General features: G+C 45.8%; 1 protein-coding gene across 3 annotated transcripts; it reads left to right on the top strand.

Moving 5' to 3' along the window:
* The first annotated feature begins 1,840 nt into the window (after positions 1-1,840).
* Positions 1,841-11,819, top strand: ECHDC3 (enoyl-CoA hydratase domain containing 3). Of its 3 annotated transcripts, XM_027639652.1 has the most exons (7): positions 1,841-1,893; positions 4,398-4,527; positions 5,160-5,239; positions 6,439-6,560; positions 8,713-8,810; positions 9,640-9,840; positions 11,321-11,819. In XM_027639652.1, the coding sequence occupies exons 1-7, from the start codon at positions 1,856-1,858 to the stop codon at positions 11,648-11,650; spliced, it is 999 nt and encodes a 332-aa protein (XP_027495453.1). In that variant the 5' UTR covers positions 1,841-1,855; the 3' UTR covers positions 11,651-11,819. The 3 variants fall into 3 exon arrangements, with proteins under 3 accessions (XP_027495453.1, XP_027495454.1, XP_027495455.1); XM_027639653.1 differs by lacking the exons at positions 4,398-4,527; positions 5,160-5,239; XM_027639654.1 differs by lacking the exons at positions 1,841-1,893; positions 4,398-4,527; positions 5,160-5,239 and adding an exon at positions 6,218-6,337.
* The last annotated feature ends 1,128 nt before the right edge of the window (positions 11,820-12,947 follow it).

The following is a 12,947-nucleotide window of genomic DNA, read 5'->3' as shown; positions in this document are numbered from 1 at the left end:
TTGTCTGTGTTATCCCTGTGGGCCTTCTGATGGTGGTGATGCCGCCAAGGAACTATTAACTATTAGGGTTCTGTTGTTCTCATGCAGTATTCTTATAGGATAAAAGTCCAATTTCATCGAAAAATAAATATTTTCCCCGGTTTTAACATGATGGTTGTTATGAGATGAAAAGGATTGAAAGAAAATGAAACTAGCTGAAAATTGGCCAAAGGGCAGAAAACAGGTGAACAGGAAGAGTCCAGAAAATTCAACATATTTTGCCACAGAAAACAAGTTACTTACAGAGGGAAGGACAAGGTGGGTAGAGGGTGAGAATTGTCACTTGCAGAAAGGGCTGGGAGCAAAGCCAGGCCACGATGGCTGTTCACAAGTACAGACAACTTACACCAAATTTTTGCTCTTAGCCCCAAACAGCAGCCACAATTTACCTCTTCATTCACAGCAATGGTTTTGTCTGTAACCACAGCAGAGACACTGACACCTGGAAGTGAATCCTGAGATACACTCGGAGGATTGTCAGGCTGGGAGGATTCTGGCCCTCTGTCCTTCCAGTGAAGTCCCTGGGCTGAGATCAGTGTTTGTACCTTTCTGCACAAATACAATGTACAGAATGTACATTGTGGTGAGGGGAATGCTCACCTCACCCGCAAGAAGTATCTGACCCGTTTGCCTCAGCTCCCAGCTGTGCTGATTTTGGCTGGGACAGGAGTTAGTTTGCTTCCCAGTGGCCTGTATGGGGCTGTGGTTTGGATTTGTGCTGGAATCAGTGTTGATAACACAGGGATGTTTTCATTATTGCGGGACAGAGCTTACACACAGTCGAGGCCTTTACTGCTCCTCGCCCCACCAGCGAGGAGGCTGGGGGTGCACAGGGAGCTGGGAGGGGACACAGCTGGGACAGCTGAGCCCAACTGACCCAAGGGATATCCCAGACCTTATGGCATCATGGTTGGTGTGTAAATCTGGGAGAAGAAGGAAGGGGGGAATGTTCAGTGATGGTGTTTGTCTTCCCAAGCCACCATTACAAGCGATGGAGCCCTGCTTTCCTGAGGGTGGCTGGACACCTGCCTGCCAAGGAATGAACTCCTTGTTTGATTTTTTTCTTCTGCGTTTTTTGCTCTACCCATGTCTAACACATTGTCTGTATCTAACACACAAGTTTCCTCACTTTTACCCCTCCGACCCTCCCCCCAGTCCTCTCGGAGGGAAGGAGCAGGAGCAGCTGCGCGGGGCTGAGTTGCCAGCGGGGGTTAAACCCCGACTCTGGTGCAATCAATAGAGAGCAGGAAGCAGCCTGGAGAGGCACCGGGAGCAGGCAGCTAATTCAGACACTCTGACCAGCCCGGCGGGGGAGAGCACGTCCCTATTGATCCTGTAGGGAGCCTTGCAGGATTAACTATCTAAATTGGGAACCTAAGGTTAGATGCTGCGAGGGCAGGAATGAATGCCACCTTTTTTCCAAGCCTGTTATAGCCTCACATATAGTTTGTAATTTTGATCACTGTTCACATCTAAAGAATCTCACAATTGGAAGGCACATACAAAAAAATCTAAAGATAACGCCAGGGAAATATAAATTGCTTTAAAAGGGAGGACAGTGAAGGATAAAAGATGAGTGCGGGGAGGATAAGAGAAAAACAGCAAATAAAGAGGAACAGGGATGGGTGTAGTGACAAAAGGGTCGTTCACCTGGTTCGCAGGCTGAAGGGAAAATAAGTAGCGTCCATTCCACGGAGCAGTGCTGCCACACAGTGACAGAGGAGCAGCATCTGCGACGATTTGCAGCAGAATTGACACTGGGGGCTTTATGTCTAATGTCGAAAGCAAACAGGACACTGGACCGTTTGCCGAAGGAATGCAAAATGTAGTGGCAGGAGGCAGCAGTACTGCCAGGTAAGGACCTGATCTGAGCCTTACTGGCAGGTGTTTAGCCTGGTTCACAGGTTACTAAAAATTCTCAGTAGCAGTCATGGAGTTAAAACTGAATTCAAATCCTTTATTTTATCAGAACAATCAATAATTTCTTTTTTAAAAAATTACTTTCTCATAGAGTACACACTAAACTTTTCTGATAGTCTCCCAGACTTTAATCCTATAACTGGTTTCTAATTACTACTTTTAGTAATTAAAGCCTTTCTAAAGAGAAGGTTGGTGTATTACTTAATCTTTCTCTAACTAAAGTATAATAATATCTCTTCAAAGATAAAAAAAACAAGGCTACAACCCAAAGGAGGTTTGGTAGCAAAGTCTTGTGAATTCCAGGTGTAGACAAAGTAAAGTGCCCTTAGCTTCATGCTCTTAGAAAATCCCAGCCCAAGTGGGTATTTTCCTGAAGTTTCTGTGCTATTTCTATCCCAACACGAATATAGAAAACATAAATTGTCTCAGGATACAGTAAAAAATGTTACATGGGCAGCACCCATCATGTGGTGCTGGGACTCAGCTCAGAATTCTGGCTAAATGGGAGCAAAAATGTAAAATCTTTTTTCACCTTTTCTTTAGTCAGTGCTGGAGGGTTCCACATCAGAGAGACCATGATGCCCTTGTCTATCTCTTTGCTAGCAGAATTCACAAAGCAGGAAAATAAATTATTTTCCTTGGCTTGGGTGCAAGAAGAGGGCCCTGCTCTCCCTGTTATCCTGGAACTACTACACACCTGACTAGAATTAAGCAGCATTTAAATTCTAAAGGTGCTGAACCCCTCTGGCTCCCAGGGGGATTTGAATGCCTTCAGCAGTGTTGAAAAGCAGGTCACAAGATCCTCTGGGAATGCCAACGTTTCATGAGAAATAATTTGCATGAAATTCAGCTAGGGATGTGTCTGCCCATGTTCCTTAGAATAGTCCCAGTTTTTCATCATAGCACTCCAATTGATAGCTAGAAGTGTCTTTATGGATATATTTACCCATTCACATATGTGCATGTGGACATGGTTTACATTTCAGCCACATCCCAACAAGTTCCCTTTGCCCTGGGATGAGCTGCTACTTATAACAGCAGGTGCTCCTGCAAGATGCACATCCCTTCTGGGATCATTGAAAGCCAAGGAAATAAAGACCCAATTAAATACCTGTGCTTCACAAAGAAAGGGGTCCTGTATCTTTATTGTCCATGCAGGCTATTCAGCAACATTATAATGGAGATCCCAGCAGCTGAGCACATTTGAATCTCAAAACATCCTTTCCTGCACAGTGTGATACCCTCAAAGTTTCTGTAAGGATCATATCCCTCCTCATCTCCCTTTTTATTTTATATGAAGGATCAATACAGCTAAAGGTTAGAAAAGCCCTGTCTGGTACTTGCAGTCCTGGCTCCTCATTGTCTCCAGTTGGAGCTGTGAGCTCAGCCATAACCACAATGCTGCTGGCAAATGCTATAAAAAGGAAATCTGCCTGAAATTGGAAAAGTTTTTTTTTTTCAGTACTTTCTCAGAGAAGGCAGCAGCAGGTCTGCTAAATGCATTGGGGAAGCTGCAGCCAAAAACCAGTCTGTAATGGGGGCGGGTGTGAAAGGAAACATGAGGTTGTCAGTCAAAGTGAAAAAGAACAGAATTTCCAGGGAGCTGGAAACACTATATAAAAATAAGCTTTTTGGAGAAGACCAAAAAAATTTCTTTCCTTGGAGATGGACAGAAAAAGGACAAGCAGATGGAGAAAGAGAAGGCACTGGAAGATAAAAAAATAAGGTTGTATTCACGAGCTTGAAAGAGGTCACTGGTTGGAGTTGCAGGGGATTGGGAACTCTTCCCTGAGTGTTCTCCATGTGATGGCCTTTGCCACACCAAGCAGGGACTTTGAATACTGCTGGAATCTTTTTAAGATAATCTCATTTGCTTCTAAATGGATTTTTTTTTTTTTTTGCTACAGATTCCTATCACATATTAAAAGCAAATTTTGGAAAAACTTTTCAATGAATGACCATGAGGCACAAACAACCATGAGAAAACAAAGATGGGCAAGTGGGGAAAGGCCAGAGCAGAATTAGCTCTCAAGCCTGTCAGTGTCCTTCAACACTGAAACAGGTTTACAAACCCACTGTTGCTCTCACATTAGAGCCACAAAGCCCAGTGATCCAAGGGCTTGTGTTAGACAATATAAAATCAGTAAGCAGAAAGTGCATCCCCACATTAAGCTACTGTTTGTATAAGTAAATACATTATTAAACACAAAATTCAAGTGGTTCTTTTATGAGGCTGATGCTCAGAACTGAGAAGCCTCAATTGCCACTAGAGTCAGAAAAACTGCAGGGGTTCAACAGACACTGATGAAAACTGGAGACACATCTGGGAACCTACAAGCACTTGGTAAGAACTCACAAGAATAGGGAGATCAGGAAGCAGGAGCACAGATCTATATTTACAAGGAACATATGCTGGACATATATCTATTTCATTTTAGGGTACCTGTATCTCGTGGAACAAGGCTGCTTTGTGTTTGGGCCTGTCAGCATCTCTCCTGGCAGATGAGGTTGTTCACCAGCTGCTTCACCAGCACAGCTGCTCCCTTCCCAGGAGACTGCCTGAGCCAGGTGTGACAGGGAGGGTCATTGCTCTCGGGAGTGAACAGAGAACAGAAGAATGAAAGAAATGGGAGAGGTTATATTGCAAAGTGACATTTTCTGGAAGAAGTATTTTGAGTAATTGGAGTCTGCAGAGAGTCGTGTGTTTCTCAAACTAGAAAGACTTACTGTGCATCGTGCCAGCAGTTGGCAAAGGAGAGCTTTGGGTTTCAGCAGAAACACCAGTGGAGAGGGACCCACTTCCCCAGATCCAATCCTCTGGTAACTCAGGCAGGGACATGATATAACCCCTTTTAGAAGCCTCCTGAGCTTCCTCTTTGTCTTCTCAGATGGAAAATGCTTGTCCTCAAGACAGCAGCCATAAATCCTTTCGTATTTGTCTTGCTGGGCTCAAGAACAACACTCCCCTCATACCTCATAACAAAGTCTCTGTTCTGTGCTGCTTCTATTCTCTCTGCCCCTCTTTTAGCCTGGCTTCTGGAACGTGGGTGACCAGAAGCATAAGCAATAATTAAGCTGTGAATATATATCCCTAAAATACTTTGAAATTTAAAATCACATTTGAAGTTTAAAATTACCAAATCACCTCTTAAAATCACATTTGCCTTTTTTTCTTCTTCTTCTTCTTGGATGCATCATAGGGACCACAGACTGACTCTGTGGAATCAATTAGAACACACAAGGTCTACTCCATGACCACGACTATGATGATGAGCTCCCAGTGAGTAAACTACAATCTTATTAATTCCTAAGTATATGACCCCAAGCCCCACAGAACTGAATTTCATCCCATACCAGCTACTCTTGGCCTCAAAGTGATCTTTCACAAGAAGCAGAGCATCCCCCTGTACTTGGCACTGGTGAGGCCACATGTTGAATCCTGTGTTCAGTTTTCAGCCCCTCACAACAAGAAGGACATTGAGGTGCTGGAGCGTGTCTGGAGAAGGGAATGGACCTGGAGAAGGGTCTGGAGCACAAGTCTGAAGAGGAGCAGCTGAGGGACCTGGGGGTGTTTACCCTTAATAAGAGGAGGCTCGGGGGGGGACCTAATGGCCATAAACTAAACCACAAGGAGTTCCACCTCAACCTGAGGAAGAACTTCTTTCCATGGAGGGTGGCAGAGCACTGGAACAGGCTGCCCAGGGAGGTTGTGGAATCTCCCTCTCTGGAGACATTCCAAACCCACCTGGACATGTTCCTGTATCACCTGCTCCAGGTGACCCTGCCTTGGCAGGGGGGTTGGACTGGATGATCTCCAGAGGTCCCTTCCAACCCTAACAACGCTGGGATTCTGTCAATTCTGTGATTTTGTCACCTCATCGCTCTCTACAACTCCCTGGAGGGTGGGGGTCGGTCTCTTCTCCCAGACAATCAGCAACACAAGAGGACCGGGGAGGTTTAGGTTGGACATCAGGAGGAATTTCTTCACGGGAAGGGTGATCAGGCATTGGAATGGGCTGTCCGGGGGAGGTGGTGGAGTCACCGTCCCTGGAGGTATTTAAGGAAACACCGGACGCGGCCTGGCGTTTAAGGAAAGACTCGCTGCCCTGCTCTGGTTCACATGGCGATGCCTGGTCATGGGGTGGACTCGACGATCCCGGAGGTCTTTTCCAACGCGGCCGCCTCTGTGCCACAGCGCGGCAGCCCCGCCCGCCCCCCTGCGCCCCGCCCGCCGCCCTCCCTCAGCCATGGCGGCCGCGCGGCTCTGCCGCCTGCGGAGGCCCCTCACGGCCGCCTTCGGCAGCGCCGCGGCCGCGGGGCCCGGGCAGGAGCCGCCGGCGGAGCCGCTGACGGTGCGGCGGCAGGCGGGGGGCGTGCGGTGAGCGGGGACGGCGGGGGGAGCACCGAGCCGGCGGGGCCCGGGCGCGCCCGGGGGACTCCGTGAGGGTAACCCCGCTGTGTCTCTCCCGGGTTTTGCAGCACCATCGTCCTGAACAACCCGCGGCGGCGGAACGCGCTGTCCCTGCCCATGCTGCGGTGCCTGAGGCAGGACCTGCTGCACGACGTGAAGAGCCGGGAGCTCCGCGTCATCGTCATCGCGGGTACCGCGGGGCACACAGCGGGGATGGGGCACACAGCGGGGATGGGGCACACAGCGGGGATGGGGCACACAGCGGGGATGGGGCACACAGCGGGATTTAAACCCGAACCTCCCTCGGAACTCCGGGAGACGGGACGGGACCTGCGTGTTGTGTGCTTGCCACCCCCGTGGTCTCCTGCACCCCTCAGACCTCCCCCTATATTCCTGTATACTCCTCCCACTTCCCTCTCTCATGTACTTAATTCCTCGTTCTCGAACGCAGCATTAACAACTCGCTTGGGTTTTGTTACGGTTTTGGTTTTAACCAACATGTCTAAGCAGAAACACATCCCAAGATGTCCGTATTTCACAGTCGGGCTGTGCAGTGTGTTTACAGTTGGTGAGCTGCTTACTTTTGCAAAAACAATCAGCAGGTGAAATATAAAACTACATCTGAAGAATACTTTAAACGGACCAAAAGCCAAACAGAACAAGAGTTCTAATAGTTACCAAAGTAAAGCAGTGACATTCCCAGATACGGATTTTGGGCAGGAACAGGCTGAGCTGGGATGACACTTGTTGCCTTACTGGAGTAAACAGGGCTCACAAGGGTTCTGCAGACCAAGTGCTTTGTTCTCCTCAGAGCCAGGATCAGCCAAATTGTTGCCACTGGTTTGTCAGAACTATTTTTAAAACTCTCAGAGGAAGGAGAGACCATAATGTCAGTACCACAAGTCACCCATAACCCACAGATGTAAAACAGTCTCTCTTGGAGCCTGTTACAGTTTCCTTCCATTTAGGTATTAACCTGGAGAGTTCTTGAAGGTAATGGAACTTGAGCCATTCTTATGCCATCTTTCTTCCTCTGCTATTTTAAGATAACCTTCCTCTGCCCCTCTTCCAAACATCTCAGAGAAACTGGTTATTAATTTAGGATGATGCTGTTTCCTATATTGAGAGGAAAACACTTTTGTGTTAGTGCACACACACAAGTGGAAGTGAGCTGACTCCACAAGGGTGAGTTTAAATGCACATATTCAGCATTTCCAACAGCACTTACAGGTTGGGAGTACAATGCTATGGCAGTTGGTGAGCCCAGTTGCATTTGGGGTTTTTGTTTTAGTTTAAAAAGGAACTGCATGTTCCTGACGATTGCCAATTCCCTTGCTGAATGGCAAGGAAGAAATTTCAAGAAAATAAAAGACTTCTCAGGGAATGCTTTGGGTCTTTAACAGAGACTTTGCAGTGGATTCTTCTTCAGTGAGGCATAAATGCAGAGGGGATTAATTTCCAGATATATATTGCTGATCCCATGAGCTGACTGACAATAATTGTGTGTTTATTTCTGATCCTTAAGAAACAAATCCAGGTTGGGTCTTACACAGTTGTAGCTGGAAATGTCATATCCATGCAAATATCTGAGAAGTCCTGAAGGATTAAAAAGCACCACATTGGTTTATTCTCATAGCACATATCCCCATGACAAAGGAAAACTGTTGTAAGGATTGCATACCTGTAAAGGGTGTTTTGATCTTAGCAAATCCAAAGCTTAATTCCACAAAAACCTGCTGGTTTGCTGCCCAAACCCTGAACATACTTTTTGGGAATCTCTAGATGACAGTTTTAGCAATAAAGACACCCCAGCAATCCTTCTGGTTCTCCTCTAGCAGAACAGTCTTTTTTCTTTTTTTTTTCCCACTCTGACCCTGAACACCATGACACTAAAAATATTGATGCTTGTTTAGCAAACGTTAATAATTAATTCTGGGTACAATAAATAGGAACTAACTGTATTTATCAGTCTGAGAGCAGAGCACTCCAGCCATGCTCCAGCTGACCAGTTTGTGTTGTACCAAGGAGCTGTTTTGAACAGTATCCTTACAAGAAATTGGGTTCAGAGCCTTATATATAACTGAGTTAACTGGAATGGAAGTAAAACTAGGCCTTGAAAAGTGTTTATGGGTGTTACTGTGGTTAAATGTTACATTGTGGCAATTTAATGTTGTCACAAACCCCAGAACACAATATTTTCCAACTCTTGTGCAAAACTCCCTCCCCAAACTCCTTTTTGACCATGAACATCTCACTGACATCCCTTTAGCTGGGGCATTGATGTGCCATTGACCCTGGTTTCTTGATTAATTCAGACTGACTTTTCCTGAAATTCTTTGCAGCTGAAGGACCTGTATTTTGTTCCGGCCATGATTTAAAGGAACTGTCAACTGAAGATGATGTGAAGCATCATTCCCAAGTGTTTGAATTATGTGCAGAGGTAAGCAGTCCTTTTTTGAGTGACACTGGTTGTGTTTGGTATTTAAGAGCAAGCATTGGTGTGAGGAAGGACAGCATTGCTCACTTACTTGCTAAAGCACAGGCTTTTGCTCCAGATTCCTTGCTTTTTGCTTCTCTGCTGTTTTAATGGTGAATTTATGTTTTCCCTGGATTACTCTACATGTAAATAAAAGGGCTGCAATGACACTGTGCATGTCTCCAACAATGGCTACAGTCACAGCGTGTTCCTTAGTTTAGCCAGTGTTCCTTGCAGCTGAGTAGTTGGGCAGTGTCATTCCTAGAAATCTGGGGATAAGCACCTTCAAATCATGTGTGATCCAGTGTTGTTTCCCAGCATCTGGTTGGGAACTCAAGACCAGCTTAAAGGTCAAATAGACAATGTGGAAATAAGATCTGACTCACAGGTTGCCCCATCAGCAGAACATACCCGTTCTTGTTACAAAGACACAGTCCTGGAGGCTGAGATATTAAAGTGAATCCTGGAGCCTTTGGAGGGAATGGCAAACCCCCCTTCGATTGTGACAGCACTAGAATTTGATCCCTAATCCTGCTCAGTGTGACAGCAGAAAGTACTTTGAAACCCTTTGTTCTAGTTCCTGCAGTAATAATGATCTCTATACACGTGTCCAAACCCCTACTTCAGGAATGCTGTAAAAGCCACGTGTGAAAGCTACAGCTGAAGGAGCCAAGATCCAACACTTCTGGGGTTTTTTTTGGTCAGCAGAGAGAGAAAGGTACTTTTGAGGGCTTCCAAAACAGGATTGTGTCTTCCTAAATTTCGATACTGATCTCTTTCTTTGTACATGCAGGTTATGACTTTAATCCAGAAGCTTCCAGTGCCAGTGATTGCCAAAGTAAACGGCTTGGCTACAGCAGCAGGCTGTCAGCTTGTGGCAAGCTGTGACATCGCGGTGGCAAGTGAGAAATCCAAGTTTGCTACTCCTGGGGTAAACATTGGGCTGTTTTGCTCCACACCAGCTGTGGCCTTGGGCAGATCTCTTCCAAGAAAGGTAGGCTGCCTTCCCAGACGTTCTTTGTAATTTTGCAAGAAGTAGGTCCCCATGTCAGGAGTTTTAGTTCCATTGCCTGAACTTTATTTTCCTGTAGTACAGCATTCAAAATACTCTGTTGCAAAAGGCATCTCCATAACTCTTTGGACTGGGAAAAATAATAAAGGGATGAACTCAGTTTAGGGAAAGCAGTTTCCCACTGATGCAATTCCAGCCAGCACGAGCTCATCCCAGCAGCACAACAGCTCAGTGATCCCTTTCCTTCCCAACAGACAGCTCTGTGCTTTAGCCCATGATGTTCTCCCCTGAGGAGGAAACCCCTGCAAGTTCAGGATAACAATCCCACTGAGGTATCAATTCTCACCAGGCAGTGACATTTCACTGCCAGCGTGATCTGCCTGGCTGTAGATCAAGATGCTCTAAATAGCATCTGTACTGTCTTCCTGTTTTATGTCCTACTGATTGTGGCTGCACATCTCTCACTGCATAAAAAATGGTACGATCTGTAAAGCTTCCGTAACTGAGAACAGGAATTTTAAGTTCTGATCCAGCTGGATTTATGCAGACAGACTCTCCAAGCCCAGCAGGGCTCTGCTGAGATGCAGCACAAATCCCATTGCTGGATAAGAGCTTCAGCTTGAAATTTCCCATCTGTAAGGCCATCCTGTTCAAATACAGTCCATGGGGTTTTTTCCAAGTCTGCTGTAGTGTACAGTTGTAACTATTTCTGAATTAGTATTTCTTGGGGGGGTGATTACCTCTTTAAAATGTGTGGGGTATACTTTTCTCTGTGCCACTTTTCAAAGTAGCAAGAGCATTCCCTGCAGTTCCCAGGATTGCCAATTTTACCTTTTAACAAGTGAAATGTTGCCATTCTTTCAAAGATACTAATGAGGATAATCAGCTCTTATGATTCAGGCATTTGCATGAGGAGTCATGGAAAAAAATCCTTATTGATATATAACATTGGACAGTCACTGAGTATTTGAGGGATTTTTTAATTTGAAACCTCAAGTGCCAGATGCTGGAAGCAGCAGGAGACTGAAGTAGCTGTGGCTATGTGAAGTGCATATTTAAAACCATCCATACCAAACTTAAAACTAAGGCAGGTGTTTACAAAAACTGCACATATGCCCAGCTTAAAATACCAAGTTCAGTCATTTGACACTGTAGATGACCCACATGTCTCTTAATTCCTGCAGCACTCAGTAGAGATCGTGGGCTTTTGAAGAGAAAGCCAGAGGTGTCAGCCTAGGACAGCTGGGATCAGTGGGCAGGTTTAAAGAGACTGGCTTTAGACTCAGTCCTTCTCTTTGCTGAACCCTCTTAACGTGTCCTTGGCAGTTTAAGAGGCCAGAAGATTTAAATCTTAATGTTTGTCAAAAGAGTGACTTGTACTTGGAGGAGGCTGAAATTCCCCAAACAAAGCAAAGCAGTAAGGCCATTGGATTGACTTAACACAAAATTTTTCCTTGTTCAGGTGGCACTGGAGATGCTTTTCACGGGTGAACCTCTCTCTGCCCACGAAGCACTGATGCACGGGCTCGTCAGCAAGGTGGTACCAGAGGACAAGCTGGAAGAAGAGACCATGAAAATCTCTCACAAGATCTGTGAAAGCAGCAAGTCTGTCCTGGCCCTGGGGAAAGCCACCTTTTACAGACAGATAACCCAGGACCTGGACACTGCTTACAAACTGACTACTCAGGTCATGGTAGACAATCTGACTCTGAGGGATGGGCAGGAGGGGATCGAAGCCTTTATCCAGAAGCGCAAGCCAGTCTGGACACACTCTCAGGAAGAGAAGAAATGAGTCCTGTCTCTTAACTAACCTTAGCTGTGCTTTATGATTCTTCACGCAGTTGCCTTTGGGAATTATATTTTTGTTCTTACTGAAAGTTAAATTTGTTTTCTTGCATATGCCAGACACAATAAATTTATTCTAAGTATGTAATAAATGTTAAGAAACATCAAAGAAAAAATGGGTTTTCTCAGCAGTGAATTTAATCTGTGGTTTTAGAAGGAACTCTGTGCTGCAAAAATCAGTTTAAGATGTCCCAGGTTACTTAGGGAGTCACAGGGACTGAGAGAGAGCTCAGATCGTCCTGTTCAGTACCTCTTCCCAGAGTTCTGGATGAGAATTTCCATTTATTAATAGAGAATTAAAGGGCTTGGACACATTCCAGAGATGATGGTAGTACATATCATAATGGATTCCAGGACTGTTTGGGTGTTACAGACAGAAGCCTGTAACAGTGATCCATTACTCCTTATGGATATATCTGCTTATGAACTGTATGTATCCCACAGCATATCCTGATTTTCTACTATCAGTTCAAGCACTTCTCCCAGCTCTAGAGAATTTTGCTGTTGACTCCAGGGAGGATGAGCATGGCTTGGGGCAAAAGCCACCCCATGGGCTTCAGCAGAGATCCTCACCTGGCAGTGACTTGACCCAGCTGTAATTTTCAGGCTGTATGTCTTCAGTTTATCACAGAATCTTGGATGTATTAGTTGGCAAGTGCATCTTTGTGCTCAGAGCTGGGCTTTTACCAGCACTGGAGTAGTTCAGCTGTGGATTTACAGACTTGACAACCTCCTACAACAGGGATTCAGGTAATCTCTTACAGTGCTCTGCAACCCTCCTGGTGAAATATTTTTTGGTAATGTCCAGTCTGAGCCTCGAAGCAGAATTTTTTTGTTCATTGCCCCTGGTTATATTATCTGACATTGTTGAGAAAACTTCAACTCCATTATCTGTGTAACTGTCTTCAAGCAGTCACAGGCACTTACACCACACTGATGCTCCTGTGTGCCAGACTGAACAAGCCCTGCTTCCTCCCCCCTCCTTGTAGGTCAGGTTCTCTAGGTAACCAGCTTGGCAGCCCTGCAGTGGACCAGTTCCAGTTTCTCCACATCCCTTTTTACTGGTCGTGCCAAAACTGGACTGTAGCCTAAATATGGCCTCACCAGTGCTGAGCAGAGAACAAAATGTGCCCTCCATGTGCTGGCCAGTGAGTCCTGCTCAGGGTGCATTTTGTCTGGTCTGGGATGGGAGGGCACTGCTGGCTCTGCTGCAGCCATTCATCCACTGTGAGCCCAGTTCCAGC

This window comes from Corapipo altera, unplaced genomic scaffold (assembly GCF_003945725.1).
Source record: "Corapipo altera isolate COAL_440 unplaced genomic scaffold, ASM394572v1 1b, whole genome shotgun sequence".
Lineage (NCBI taxonomy): Eukaryota > Metazoa > Chordata > Aves > Passeriformes > Pipridae > Corapipo > Corapipo altera.
This window is presented reverse-complemented; position numbering and strand designations above follow the sequence as displayed.